This window comes from Cnephaeus nilssonii (assembly GCF_951640355.1).
Source record: "Cnephaeus nilssonii genome assembly, chromosome: 10".
Taxonomy (NCBI): domain Eukaryota; kingdom Metazoa; phylum Chordata; class Mammalia; order Chiroptera; family Vespertilionidae; genus Cnephaeus; species Cnephaeus nilssonii.
The window spans coordinates 8,515,697-8,531,687 of NC_137081.1; the positions used below are offsets into that span (position 1 = coordinate 8,515,697).

General features: G+C 44.5%; 1 protein-coding gene across 8 annotated transcripts in view; it reads right to left on the reverse strand.

Moving 5' to 3' along the window:
- FTCDNL1 (formiminotransferase cyclodeaminase N-terminal like) overlaps positions 1–15,991 on the reverse strand; it is a 97,004-nt gene that overhangs the window by 33,349 nt on the left and 47,664 nt on the right. For all 8 annotated transcript variants that reach the window (XM_079782184.1, XM_079782181.1, XM_079782179.1 and 5 more), the window contains one exon: positions 657–842. In XM_079782184.1, coding sequence (XP_079638310.1) covers positions 657–842 — 186 coding nt within the window. The remainder of the gene's footprint in view (positions 1–656; positions 843–15,991) is intronic.

Sequence of the window (15,991 nt, forward strand, 5' to 3'; positions counted from 1 at the left end):
GAATTAAGACTCAAGTAAATGGCAGCAGGATGGTGAAGTGCAGGGAACAGGGATGGAATTTGGAGGGTGGGAGGGACTTGCCTTTTTCTAGATAAGCCCTGCGCCTGGGGCAGGGCTGGAGCAGCAGACAGGCGAGAACCGTGAGACCCTGGGGCAGGGAGAACGCCATGCCTGTCTCCGGTGCTGCTCGCTCTGTTCCAGAAGCCTGGTGTCTAGAGAAGGCTCCCCAGCTGCCCCAGGACTGATTTCCAGCTGCACGCATCAGCTTGGCCACTACCAGCTGCAAGTAACCTGGACCAGGTCTCTGCCCCCCCCCCCGCCCCCGTGTCCCCATCACCCCCGGGCCAGCAGCAGGCCTCCAGGCCCCTACCCCAGAGTCGGGAGTGACACCATTCTCCTTAGCATGGCCAGGCTGCAGGGCTCATCATGTACCTCCGAATAGCCCTCCAAGGGACTTGGATCAATATCCGAGGAGGGCTGCTAGCCTCTCTGGTCAGCTTACGAAGAGACAGGTGAGAGCAGAGCAGAGAGCCCCTGACCCAATCCACTAGGGGCCTCCCTGGGACCGACACTACGCGGGAGGGACCAAGTCGAGGGCATCTCAGGAGTCGATCGTCAAGTTTAAAAACAGCAGCAAACAAAACCAAACCGCGAACCTGTTAAGCCACATCTTCGGGCAGGTGCAGCTCCCAGGTCGGGTTCAAGGGCATCGAGATCCCTCCTCGCGAACCAGCCCAGCTGCTTCCTTCTCTGGACCAGAGGGCGCTTCTCGGGCAGATCGGCCTCGCCGAAGAGAAACACGCTGCTGCCCGGGACGCGCAGGACGAGGGTCTCAGCCAGGCCTGTGGCAGCGGGAGGCGTTAACAAAAGTCAATTAAAATCGGGCCCAACGGAAGAAAATCAAGCATACAATTGTTTTATAGTGGTAACATGCACTTAACACAACATCTACCATTGCGACCATTTCTCAGGGTAAAAATCAGTGGCATTAAGTACATTCCCATCACTGTGTAACCATCACCATGAAAGCCTATAATTCATACTCATTTTTAAAATCAAAGCTTGAAGATAATTTATTTTTCCGTAAAGGAGGAGTCTAGTAATAAAAGTTCGTCTTTGTACAAGGAGGCTAGAATTTCTAAGCCATTACCAATATTCATCACTAAGATGAATGAAATTGGTGCCTTCAGTTCTTTAACAATTTTCTGACAGCCTCAAATTGTGTATATTGTGTGGAGAGATAAAAAGATCACCAGGGCCAGATCTGCACTGTCCAATATGGTAACCCCTACCTACGTGTGCTATTACGTTTTAATTTTAATCAATTGAAATAAAATACAATTAGCCTGGCCGGTGAGGCTCAGTGGTTGAGCGTCGACCTATGAACCAGGAGGTCACAGTTCGATTCCCGGTCAGGGCTCGATCCCCAGTGGGAGGCGTGTAGGAGGCAGCCGATCCATGATTCTCTCTCATCAATGATATGCCTATCTCTCTCTCCCTTCCTCTCTGAAGTCAATAAAAATATATTTTAAAAAATGAAATACAATTAAAAATTAAGTTTTCCAGCTGCACTAGCCACATGTCAAAGGCTCGATAACCACACACAGCAAGCAGTCTTATTGAACCTCGCAGATATCAAACATTTCCGTCATCACAGGAAGTTCTGTTGGATAGAACCGGGCCAGATGTCCGTAAAGAAGCCCAATATTTAAGCATAACTTTATGGAGGGGACTCTGAATGACAATATTTTTGCATCCTCTCTGTCCCTTCTTTATACCTAGATCCTGTCTCTGACCTTGCCTTCTCAAGGCAAATTACAGAACTATCCTGTCCGTTCTAGAGAACTGCTACCGAGAGCCTGTTTGCAGCCAACAGCACGTCCGCATGGGGCTAATTACAATCCCAAAGGACAACGAGGGCACGCATTCTCGTCTGGTGCATGAAATGTAGGTATGGAGGGAATTCTGGAGGTGGCCTGGGACAGCAGGAATGTGGGCCCTCTTTCCTGGAGGTGCATCATGGCACATCGGGGGCTAGGACAGGGCCTCCTGCCACATAAGCATAGGAAACCCCTCCAACTGCAATTTTAGGGTCTGTAACTTGTTTGTTTCTAATGCGGACGGCCATGTTGATGGGAGGGGTGAAATGTGGAGGTGACCAACCAAGATTTCATATTTCTGGGTTGTACGAAGTCTTAAGGAATGTTCTTTCTCCGAGTCAGGTCGGGACCCCAGCATCAGGAGCCCGCCATGGTATAGACCAAGAAGCCAAGACAATCTCCCGCGTTCACTAAGGGGTCTCTGCTTCTTTAGACCGCTCTCAGACGCGAAAGGACCACCGTGCCGGCGGGAGGGAGGGCACAGGTGCCAGGACACATGCAGTCAACAGAGGGTTCGGGATTGTAAAAGACGTCTAGGCAGTTAGGTAACTTCTCAAGTCTGGACTGGCGGGGGGCGGGGGGCGGGGGGGGGAGGGGGGCAGAAGAAAGGGGAGAACGTTTTGGAAAGTTGTCAGAGGTTAAGAGGCCTTCACACCCCAAATCTCCTAGTTGTTCAGATCACTGACATCCGCTCCAACCCTAACTTTGACTCACACTTCGGCTGCTACAGCTTAAAACACAAACTGGATGCCCAAATGATATGATCTTTGGAACTTGCTTTAGACGACTTCAGTAAAATCAAAGGAAAATAGAGGAAGATAAAAAGAGGGAAAAAGAAAAAAAGGAAAAGAAACTGCCCCACAGAATAGATGGAGAGCCTGAGATTAGATAAGCCAAGGAGAGCATCCGGCAGGCCTGTGCACATGCTCAGTAAATGCCAGCCTCTCCCCCTGGCAGGCCTGCTCCGCTGGTCTGCATTCTGACAGGTTGGGGCCACCTTCCTGGGCCGGCACGTCCCTGCGACCAGAAATCCCTGTCTTCTCCACAAACTCACAGTGGAAGGAATCAACCTTCATTTCCGTTCTCGAATGAAGAAAATAGAGTATTTCATTCCTCTCATGCCACGAAAAGACAACCAAAACCAAATTGGTATTTAGTAACAGAGACAGTACACTATCCTCTTCAGGTTCGAGGAGAGAACATTTACGTTTCCAATGACTGCAACCCGGGGGCCTGGCAGGGAGGTGTTTGCAATTTTGCTGAAAGGAAAATGTAGATTGCCTGCATTTCAAAGAAATGTCTCAAATTGAGTCAGAATACTTACTAACAAGCTATTTTATTTGTGATAGGTTCCATATTCGGAAGAGCTTGTTTCAATTTTATCACTTTATTTTCACAATTAATCTATGCAATAATCATTCCATGTAATTGCAAACGCTCACATCAAGCAAACAAATAGGCCTCCTAGAGGAGATAAACATTCTGAACACTCCAAGCTCAAGCCTGTGGGCAACTGAGTCCCGTCCGCCTTCAGGTCAGCGGCACTGCTGCTGAAAGCCACAGTGCTGCGTGCATCTACTGTGAAGCCATCTCTCCCTCCTCCGGGGAGCCCAGCATCTCCAGAGCAGGGACTTGAAGCATTTACAATGATCAGCAGGAAACCAGAACGACTGAACTAATCCCTGCTTCCTGATCCTGCTCCCCCTCCACTGAAACTCATTTCTCCCCCTGTTGTGCTCCTGTAGTATTCTAAAGCTTCTGTTGGCTAGAACATCAGATCCCATCTACTGGCATGACATAGTTAATTGTGAACTTTTGCTTCTACGTCTAGGTTTCGAGCTCCCTGAACAATTAAGGTTTGTTAAGCTGAATGAATGAAATTTGGGTCCTGAGCACTTTGCAGATGTTGGACACTGCAAACCTGAAATAGCCGTGTCGTTCCCCCGCCCCCCATCCCTCTCCGCCCCAACCTACAAATGAGAGGAAGGGGTCAGCTAACAAAATGTGAACCGGGTTTAACACCAGGGCGAGTACAATGAAACCCTGGGATCAATCTTCCACGTCTTAGGAGCTGTCCTCGGAACAGAAGTCCCCTCCGCAGCCGGCAAAGCCACCTGTATGGGGGCTCCCTGAGCCTGTCAGAACCATCAGACACGACAAGCATCCGAATGAAGAGCCGGATGCCATCAAGCACTCTTCAAGCAGACAAAGCAGAACCCTTCAGCTTCCTAAATGGCTCTTTATTAAGAGAACAATATTTTTTAGTTTTTCTTCCATTTTTTGACAAGTTTTCCCCACCACCGTTATTAATAGTTCTGATCTTCCCATTTTCACTAGACATATTCCGAAAAGGCTGATTTGATGACAGTACTTTTTAAAAATATTTTTATTGATTTGAAAGAAGAAGAGAGAAGGAGAAAGAGACAGAAAATCAATGATGGGAGAGAGTCATTGATTGGCTGTCTCCTGCATGCCCCCTAGTGGGCATCAAGCCTGCAACCGGGGCATGTGCCCTGACCAGGAATCAAACCGTGACCTCCTGGTTCACGGTCGACTGAGCCACTCGGCCGGACTGATGAATAGTATTTTAAAAATATATTTTTACCTTCATGATTGGCTGACCTTATTTACTCAAAAATGATTTTTAGCCATTTCTAGACAGGTATATTTATCATTTTCTGTCTTATCTTTAGAGACTTCTATGAGCTTGGTTATCCCTCTTTGCAACAGGAGGATCAATGCACCGAGACGTTTCTCTATGTGATAAGAAGTTTAAGCTTTATTTTGTTAACAAATGTTTTCTGAGTCTATAACAGACATAAGTGTGACCAAGATGTAGGGTTTTATTGAGAAGATACAATAGTTAAAGCAGTTTGTGAAGAAGTATTGAAGAACCTGCTAAGTTAAATGCATGTGCCACATACCTCATGTCTACAGTGGTATTTAATACCCTTTTCCCTTCTGCTTTTGTTCTTCCAGGAGCAACATAGGATCACTGGTATAAATGGAGTTGAAATTTAACTGTTAAACAGAACTGCATTTCAGCAGCTCCAGGAACATAACGGAGAAGCTAACTTTTGTTACATTTTTCCACGGCAGCCAAAATGCACAACTAGGGAAAAACCATCAAATCTGTCATTCCCTTTCCTCTGGAACAGAAAAATTCCCTTTCCTCTTGCCCACACACGATATAGATGTGTGGCTTATTTATTTTAAAGCAGAACTCTAATAATACTCCAAAGAGTATCAAATCCTTTCCTAAGTGCATAGCAATGAAAGGAGTCTTTTCCAACCTGTCACCTCAGACTCAATAACAAGTAGAGGTAAAAAAGCACAGAATCTAAAAATTAACCTGGTGCTAGACTTGGAATCTTTCAAGCATCCTCTAATTTTAGTAGAGCTCTCTTAATATAGCCAAGTTTTTTTGTTTAGCTGATTTTTTTATTTAGTATTTTTTAATGAGAAGGGGGAGAAAAAGATTCTCTCCCAGAAGCCACACAAATCTCTCAGATGGTAAAACAGATAGCCCTAAAAGTTTTTGCCTAAATTCACACGCGTCCCTAAAATAAAAGTGGCTTCTTAATCTCGCTACAGCACTGAAAACACAGCTCAGCGCTGTGAGGCGGCCCTGCCTCTAATGAAGTGCAGACTGGGGAACATTAGTCTTGGTTCAGTCTATGGAAGGGGGCGGTGGAAAGGCCTCCCTTTGCAATTCAAAATTATTTTAGAGGCAGAGCCCTCCTTTCCCAATGTCTTCATTAAACAGAGCTGCTGAGAACTGTCTCCCTACCGTCCTGGGGAGCAAAAAAGCTACCCAGTATTCACCCCATATGCTCGGCTTTGAAGTGTGAAGCTGTGACCATCCCACTAGTCTCCTAAGCCACCATCAAAGCCATCTCATTACGCCCAGCGCTGCGAGTTAAAGCGCGGGGCCTAACCGCTCCAACACAAACACTGCATTAGCAAAGCAACCGCAGTATTCCTCCCCCACGTGGCTGCAGCTTGAAGAAATCTTTACCATATGGACACATGCACGAGATACGAAAATGTATTGTGCTAGAACATGGAGAAGGACGTTCAACATGCTGACTAGAACTGGATGTTATTCTAAGGGACTGGGCGGGGGGCGGGGGGGGAGGGATAAATGCAGCTGATCTTTATGATGAAAGAACAGAAACACTGGGCTGAAAAACGAGATCCAGTGCAATTCCTAAATTGCATTTCCACCGACACATTCTGGGGCCTGTTCCTTCTTGAGAGAGCAGAAAACAATTTAAGGGGGGAAACCAAACTCCACCGCCCATCGCTGGATGCTACTGTTTACTCTGTCACGTTTCATTTCTAAAGGACAAATAAGCTTACAAATGATGATACGCTGACAACAGCATCTATGATTCAAAATAACAGGACTTGCTAAAGAAAGTAATTTCACTTGTGTCGCTGAATTGTCCATTTATCATCGCCATAGCGGTGAAAAACAAAATACCAAGAAAAAAAACCTGTTACGTATTATGAAAACAAGGTCATGAGTAAATGAAGATAAGCACTAGATTAATTTTCATGTAAAATTTAATCTGTAAAAAATAGTTTCAAATACTGGTACCTAATGATCCCATTCCTTTCTTTGGACTCTAGAGAAATTCTTGCAGATGTGCACAAAAAAGGATATTTTTGTTAATCCTCATCCGAGGTTATTTTTACATTGATTTTTAGGGAGAGTGGAAGAGAGAGAGGGAAAGACAGAGAGAAACATCCATGTGAGAGAAACACATCTATTGGTTGCCTCCTGCACAGGACCCAACCAGGGCCCAGGCCAGGGAGGAGCCTGCAACCGAGGTACGTGCCCTTGACTGGAATCAAACCTGGGACCCTTTGGTCCACAGGCCGACGCTCTACCCACTGAGCCAAACGGGCTAGTAAGGCTTAAGTTCTTAATGTAATGTACTAAGTACATTCATGGAAATATAGGAATGCACGAAAATATATGGCAAATCGTAATTTGGGGCACATTATGTGCATTTACTTATTTTGATACTTACATATGTGTGTATATTTAAAATCTTTTCTAATGTTCTCACACACTCTGGGTCTCCTGAGAAGCTCACCCTGACCATGGAGACCAGGTCGATGGGCTGGTGGGGGGTGAGGGTGTGGAGAGACTTGGGTTGATGCACTAAGTCTTACGGACACATCTAGTGTCGCTATGTCCTCTCTTCAGAATTTTCTAACCCTAGTGGCCTTGACGCTGGAAGTCACAGCAAGTACTAGGAAGCAGGGATGAAAAGAAAAGGAATTCATGAAAAGCATGGCCAAGGGCAGGGGCCTGGGCTGGAGAAGTGAACATGGTACCAGTCACCTGTCACAAATCCCTTACCAGGTCCACGTTCTCTGAAACACCATCAGCAATCACACAAGATCAATTTCTTGGGGCTGCAGATAATGACTCCAAATCAGAAAACCTACGGCCCCTGAGTGCCCGCAGGCTCCCTTTGCTAGTACGGGGTGAATGTCAATAAATGTCTCCCCCAGTAACCCATGGCTTAATCCCCAAGGATTCTAGAGGCCCTTCCCCCAGGTGAAGTGGCAGTGGGCAGATGGGCCTCCCAGTTTCTAACTCTAAATCTTGTGACTTCTAAACCAGGAAAGAATTACAAGGAGGAAACAGGCAGCAAGACCCATGCACTTCACTTATTCATTCCAATTAGAAGATTCTTAGAGTGCATTTACTCTTGTCAATATTTTCAATAAACCCTATTCAACATACATCAAGAGTGAAAAGGGGACGGGTGGGGGGGAGCTAACACAAGGGTGTGTTATCAAGCCAGTCGTTGCTGTGAGCAACTGGGGCTTGATCTTGCTGGAATGGGTCTTAGGATCACCCATCTCGGGGACAAAAGACGGGAGCGTTTACCTACAGCTCTGCTTGGACTTCAGGCTGCTGCAGAGCCGACATACGCGAGAAGAGTGTAGCTCCCCAAGGACGGTGGGGTTCAACTGGAACTGCCAGGAGAACAGCAGGTGTGTTCCAGTTCTCCCACTGAGCCTTTCCTTCCTCCAGTAGCTCTGTTTTACTGTGGTTGATGTAACCTGTTCATTTATTAAGCCTCTAGCAATATGCACTTATGAACATCCTGGTAACTCTCCTTCGTAGATAAAATGGACTATAAAGTCTCTAGAAATCTATCTTAATATTTTTAAAATATACTTTTATTGATTTCAGAAAGGAAGGAAAAGGAAGAGAGAGATAGAAACATCAATGATGAGAGAGAATCATCGAATGGCTGCCTCCTGCATGACCCACACTGGAGATCGAGCCCGCAACCAGGCATGTGCCCTGACCGGGAATTGACTCATGACCTCCTGGTTCAGAGGTCAGTGCTCAACCACTAAGCCACGCTGGCTGGGCTATGTTAATATTTTAAGTACTCTCCCAGTGCACCATCCCTCGTTTTTTCAGCTTTGTATATGGTGGCAGCATTATAACATTCTCAAACTAAGCGCTACGTCCTAAAGCTATGTTAACGTGTGCTTGCAAGACCAACCATTGCGTTTATGCTCTGGCAGTGAGGGTAGCGCTGAGGGTCAAGACAACTATCTCAGAACCCAGCATCTAAACTGACTAATCTCAACCACACCCAGGCTGTTTTATGAGAAAATCTCCATAGCAACTGGAGAATCAGAGTAGAAAATTCTTCAAGTGAAAAGTTGCTCCTGATTTGCCAGATCAGCCCATATTTTGACAATCTGTAATAAAGTAATCAAAGGGTCTCATGACTACCACACAAGTGTTGACGTCGTGTGAATCTGTCATGGCACATGTCCTCCAAGTCATAAAAATACTCGAGAAAACATCAAACAAGGCTGATAATTCTAATCAAATTCATTAATGCTCTTATATAGTTTAAGATAAAATTTTTTTAAAAAAATCAATCATGCAGGAGCTATTTCTTCATAAATGTAACTAACTTAACTAACACTTTATCTTTCTAAATATTGTCAATTTAAATAATATTGTAGCCCTAGCCGGTTTGGCTCAGTGGATAGAGTACTGGCCTGTGGACCAAAAGGTCCTGGGTTCGATTCTGGTCAAGGACATGTACCTTGGTTGCAGGCTTCTCCCTGGTGTGGGCCCTGGTCAGGGCCTGTACAGGAGGCAACCAATAGATGTGTTTCTCTCACATTGATGTTTCTCTCTGTCTTTCCCTCTCTCTTCTACTCTCCCTAAAAATCAATGGAAAAATATCCTCAGGTGAGGATTAACAAAAATAAGTAAATAAATAGTATTATACAAACATTATTTCATTTGATGAATGACGTAAAACAAAAAGCAAGTTTCCATATTAGTGACAAAATTCATAGCTATGGTCCAGACTTTTAAAGCTGCATACTATGAACTTCCATGTTAGGTAAGCCCATTTTCACGGGTAAATCATTGGGAGAATTTGTAGGCACCTTCTTCCCTGAGCCCCCACTCCATTTTCACTCTATCCTTCTCCTGAAGGTTTGCATGTAAATGGGAAACAGGGTCATGTTCAGAGACACTGGCTCCTGCCCGGGAAAACACTGGTAAGGAAGAAGTGGAGAACATACAGGAAGCACTATGACCACAGGAATCCTTCAGAAAAGTTGTTGGTAAAAAACTTGTACAAGTCCAGGAAATGAGGCTAAATATCCTCAATATTGGGTTGGATGTCAGACAAAAGGATAATGTTCCTGTAAATTTACCACTGATATCAAATTAGGTGAATTCGTTGTTCTTGAAGCATCCAAGATAATTAAAAACCATAAAGAACTAGAGAGGAGGGGACTTCCAAGCAGATGGGAATGTGGATCCCCACATTTACTTTCCTCCTCCCAAGAACCCCAGGAAAAGGATGGTAAAGAGATATTTTTTAAAGCATTGACTCATTCACATAAACGGAAAAGGAAGAGAAGGTAATAGCATTGGAACGTGAAGAGCAGATAGAGGCGTGGTGGTTACTCAATAGCCTCAAGGCAGCAAGAGAAACAGCAGCAACCTCACTTATGCCACAGGTACCTGAAACTGGAGGTAAAGGCAAATATCAAAACAGGGACACTGGTGGAAAGTCTGCTTAAATAGCAGTGTAATGACCTTCCCCTGTCTTCTAATTGGAACAGGACAGAGAGTTCTAGAAGATATTTCTTCAAGAAGATGAAATTAACCTTTTGCACTCGGATGTCGAGTGAGACTCAACAGGTTAGCATTAGAATAAAGGAATCAAGAAAAAAGCAAGCGAGTGCAAAGGGTTAATAGAACACTCAAAACACATGGGATGCTGTATCTGAATACATGGAGAAATGTTATTAACAGAGTTTGGGGTCATACCAGTCATAAATAAACTTAAAAACTAAGTAAGCAATCAAAAAGATAATGACCAACTTCAGCAAAAAAAAAAAAAAAAAGTTTTGCAGAAGGCTAAAATAAGAATCTCTATATATAAAAGCCAAGCGACTGGAATGACCGGTCACTATGACGCACACTGCAGCCAGCCAACCGGCCTGATCGGGGGTGGGGCTGGCTGGCCAACCACCCGCTGTCCCTCCCCGCAACTGGCCCAGATCCCGATCAGCCCCAATTGGGGCGGGCTGGCCAGACCCCACCCATGCACAAATTTGTGCACTGGGCCTCTAGTATTTTAAATAATTCATTGTGAATAATGTTTATATAGTCATAATAATGTAACCACTAAGTATTTATCCAAATTTTGATATAACTATATTGAGAGAAGGAAAAATTGGAAAGTAAGAGTGTAAGACAGTGTGTGTGGGGGGGGGGGGGGAGATGGGGAACAGTGAGAGGAAGCTAAATTCTTATCTTCTTCAATAAGAAGTCAATAGACAATGCCTAAAATTGAAAAACTAAGAAGTACCATTAATATTTAGGTATCTGGAGTTGATCTTAATAAAATAAAAGAGTTGCAAGCACTTGGCTCAGGGGAGAGGGAAATTGAAGTTTGTGTATGGTGAGGGGGGAAGGTGGGTTGTGTAGGTGCTTAAAGTTTGGGGGACAAACCCTGTAGAACAGCTAACTTTTAGCTGCACGCATGTATCATTTTGATAACAATAAAAAGAAGGGAAGGAAGGATGAAAGAAGGGAGAGAGGGAAGAAGCTGAAAAAGGAGAGGAAAAATCTAGAGACATAACAGAGATACAAATGAGAAGTAGCCTAACTGATCAAATGTGTTTTTATAGAAAATAAAAATCAGAGAGAAAGGAAGATGGCGGCGTAGGTAAATACCAATACTCACCGCCTCCCACAACTACAACAAAATTACAACCAAAATACAGAACAACCATCATCCAGAACCCCTGGAAAGCTGGCTGAATGGAAGTACTACAACTAGAGAAGTAAAGAAGGAAGCACATTGAGACTGGTAGGAGGTGCAGAGGCGGAGAATGGACTGGTCTGGCACCCATATGGGCGAGTTTGTTTTTTTAATCAGGAGGGAGATCCTCTCTGCGGTGGCTGCGGGGAGAAGCAAGGGGTCCCAGCCCCACACCAGACCCCTAGCCCAGGGTCCCAGAACTGGGAAAAGAAGTCCTTACGGGCAGTAAGAACTACGGGCTGTAAAAACCAGTGTGGATTGGGGCTCAGTGACACAGAGGCTGCTGGAGACCCAGCTGATCCTCTTAAAAGGCCGGCACCATGAACTGAACTTACAAGGCCCCGCTTCCTCTGAGCTCCATCACCAGGGCGAGGCTCTGGGGAACACAGACACATACGAGGAGGAACTGGATTGTCTAGCATCAGAGCAGGAACTCGGGGGCAGCTTTCTCCCAGATGGAGGTGCTCCAAGTGATCTTTGCTCCTACACTGGGACCTCCCTGGTTGCAGGGATAAGTGGCAGCCATTTCTGTTTGCTCTGCCCAGGTGATTCTGAGACCTCACCCCATCCAATTTGCAGCCCCATGCAACCTGTGTGCAGAGGCTTTTGCAAATGAATGGCCTGTCCTTGCTCAGGCTGAAATCTCTCAAACAAGCTGCAGCTGTGTCAGGGAGCCCCAAACCTATCAATAAAAGGTCCAAAACCTGGCAGCAGCACCAGCCTGCCTTGCTTCACATCTGGGCCTCATCTGGGCACTTCCAAACCTGATACAAAGAGGAGGAATCAGCAGATATCTCTGTAGCTCCTGCTGTGTGGCTGACTTTGCACCTCTCCAGAGACCCAAGAGCCAGTGTACCCAGTGGTCAGTGTCAGACCATACCAGATTACAACTCTTCACATCCAGAAGCGACACACTCAAGGGGCAGACTCAGTGACCACCAAAGCCCCACTGCAGCAAGTTCTGCTCCCTAAGGGTGTCTCCTGCATAGCAGCTCTCCCACTGTAGTCACAGCTGGTCCTCACAGCCAATTGGCCTGGAGATCAATTCCTCCCAGTGACACCAACAGCAATCAAGTCTCATCTACAACAAGACTGTGCTCACAGCCCACAAAGGGGTACACCCAGAGTGCCCAGCTCAGGTGACTGGGGAGGCTGAGCCATTGGGCGCTATAGAACACCTACTACACAAGGCCACTCTATCAACTCAAGGTGACATAGCAGCTCTTCCCAACACATAGAAACAAACACAGGGAAACAGCCAAAATGTGGAGACAAAGAAACATGTCACAAATGAAAGAAGTGGAAGAAAGCAAACTACTGGATATAGAATTCAAAACCACAGTTATAAGGTTACTCAATAATCTTTAGAAACTTTCAAAAAAAATGGAAAAGGACCAGTCAGAAATTAAGCATACACTGACTGAAATAAAAAATAAAATACAGCGATTCAACAGTAGAGTAGAGATTCTGAGAATCAAATCAACAAGTTGAAATATGAGAAAGCAAAAAACACCCAATCAGATGAGCAAAAAGAAAAGATAATCCAAAAATATGAAGACAGTGTAAGGAGCCTCTGGGACAACTTTAAGCATACCAACATTCACATTATGGGGGTGCCAGAAGAAGAGGGAGAGCAAGATACTGAAAACCTATTTGAAGGAATAATGACAGAAAACTTCCCCTCACCTGGTCAAAGAAATAGACTTACAAGTCCAGGAAGCACAGAGAGTCCCAAACAAGAGGAACCCAAAGAGGATCCCACCAAGACACATCATCATTAAAATGCCAAGGGCTAAAGACAAAGAGAGAATCTTAAAAGCAGCAAGAAAAAAGCAATTAGTTATCTACAAGGGAATGCCCATATGACTGTCAGCTGATTTCTCAACAGATACTATGCAGGCCAGAAGGGAGTGGCAAGAAATAATAAAAGTGATGAATAGTAAGGACCTACTACCAAGATTACTCTACCCAGCAAAGCTATCATTTAGAATTGAATGTCAGATAAAGAGCTTCGCAAACAAGAAAAAGCTAAAGGAGTTCATCACTAGCAAACCAGTATTATATGAAATGCTGAAGGGTATTCTTTTTTTTTTTTTTTTTTAAATATATTTTATTGATTTTTTACAGAGAGGAAGAGAGAGGGATAGAGAGTTAGAAACATCGATGAGAGAGAAACATCGATCAGCTGCCTCTTGCACACCCCCTACTGGGGATGTGCCCGCAACCAAGGTACATGCCCTTGACCGGAATCGAACCTGGGACCCTTGAGTCTGCAGGCCGACGCTCTATCCACTGAGCCAAACCGGTTTCGGCCTGAAGGGTATTCTTTAAGAAGAGGAAGAAGAAGAAAAAGGAAATGATCAGAAATATGAACAACAAAATGGCAACAAATACATACTTATCAACAATTGAATGTAAAAATCAAAAGAAATGAATAAGAAATTTAATGAACAGAATAAACTGGTGAGTAAAATAGAATCAGAGGCATGGAAATGAAACAGACTGATGATTCTCAGAGGGAAGAGGGGTGGGTAGGGGTGGGAAGAGATTAAACAAAGATCTTATATGCATGTATGCATTACCTATGGACACAGACAATAGGATGTTGAAGGCCAGGGTTGAGGGGGGAACTGGGTAGAGGGGAGCTATGGGGGGAAAGAGAGGGACATTTGTAATAATTTCAACAATAAAGATTAAAAATAATAATAATAAGATAAAAATCAAAGTCCAAAACATTTAGAAAAACATGGTGAGCCTTAAATAAATACAGATTAGGCCTACGTGTCTCCTAGCTGTCAACTCTAGTATATTCAACTACCAATAGCAGCATGTAAAAAACACACTCATGCCCTCTCCCCCAAAACCTCCTTCCTTCCATCATTTGTAAGTGATGACACTTCCATGCCACCGTTTTGTTCCCCACCCCCAACATCCTATGGAGTCTCTCCATCACCTATTCCCTTCGGCCACCGTCCACTTTCCAAACTGATCCACCTGCATCCTGCTATTTTCTGCCATGCAGGCAGTGTGATCTTTCCAGAGCTCAAAGCCAATCAGACCACGTTCTTGCTTAAAACTCTTCAGCGGTTCCCACCGCTTTACAATAAAGTTTGAGCTCCTTCACCTGGCACATAATACTCCATGATCTGACCGCTAAGCATGTCTTGGGTTTCATACCTGAACATTCCCAGGAATGCCTTTCCCAGCTCACTCCACCTTTAAGTGCGGGCCACACACCGAAGTCCCTCGCAGTCCCCGGAGCCCAGGCTGCCCTCACCCCTGAGCCTCCGCACTGCTGTGCTCTTCATTCTAAAAGTTCTTAAACTAAAATGATTTGTGAAGTTATGTGTGAGAGTATGTGTCTCTGTATGTATACAAGAAAGCACAGGCATAAAAATCTGCATGTGATTCTGACAGTATTTATAAGTCGCCTCAACACCAATTTCATGGCCCACTTTAACCCCTTCCCTAAGGTATAAGCCAGCTTATGGCTGATATCAAAAAGTTCTGAAATATATTATTCAATGGGTATTTGCACACAAAGCATATATGAATTATCAATATCAATAACCAATATCAACTATCTTTTATGAAACTGGACTGTTCTCCATTGCCCTTCTTCCCAAAGAAAGTTAGTTCCATTATGAATTTCACGTTGGTTTCCCTGAGAAGGGTTACCCTAGTGGAAAACATCCCTTCACCGTTTGGAGAACAGCCAGTCCTTAGAATTTGAATACTTTTGCCTTATAAGAATGTCTGAGCATGTTGTTAAAAAAAAAAAAATTGGATGATATTAGATGAACAGCTGTGCAGAAAGGGGAATGTAAAAATAAAAACTGCATGTTGGAGCATCAAAATAGTAACCATGTACAGTATATGACTGTTTTTAATCAGATGAAGATTGAAGCTATTACATTTCAAATCAAATGTTATAAATTAGTTCAAGAATGCAGCTGAGCTCTCATTTAATTAGAAATGTCCATGTTTAAACCATGAGGTACAGTAGCTGCCAACGAAGCACCAGGGCAGGGGAAGGGAGCGATCGTGTGTCCAGACCCTCCGATGGCTGGCCGTCTCCTCTGCAGGCCGCACATCTGGGCAGACTCGTCCTGATGTAATGAAGAACTTCGTGTACTAGCTAATTTGAGATTTAATGTAATTGAACGTAATTGTTTTGAAGACAATTAAAATCATTATTCTGCCCTGGACAACTAAGAACTCTTCTTTTTTGTGTGAAACATATTTTCCGCCCCATGTTAAATTTTTTAACTCTTTCTCGGATAAAAAAGTAAAGCACATTTCGGGCCAAGATTTCCCTGCGAAGCAAACCTTTGACTGTCAGGCCATATTAAAGCGCAGCCCAACAGTAAGTTCTCCTTTACAAACGAGTCTCATTTCCTATGCCTGGTGCCTGATGCAGCTCAGCCAGGGTCCAGATCTACATCCCAAATGTGAGACGATTCACTATTAAAGAAAAATGAGGGGCTTCTGAGGTCATACAGAGAAGAATGCAATTATCCGAAGGCGGACTTTTCCCCACAGGTTATGAGCCTCTGCGTGCCGTAATTAACCGTGGCGCAGCTAGACAGTCCAGGCAAAGGGTCTTTCTTTTCTCCCAATTTGCCTGATTCCAAAACACCTCAAGTGACATAGCTCAAATTTTCCAAATTAAACTCACCCCTGGGGCCGAAATCAAGCATGTGACAGTTCAGTTCTAAAGAAAATCTTAAAGGGAGTCGTGCACAGGGAGAGAAAAAAGTCAAG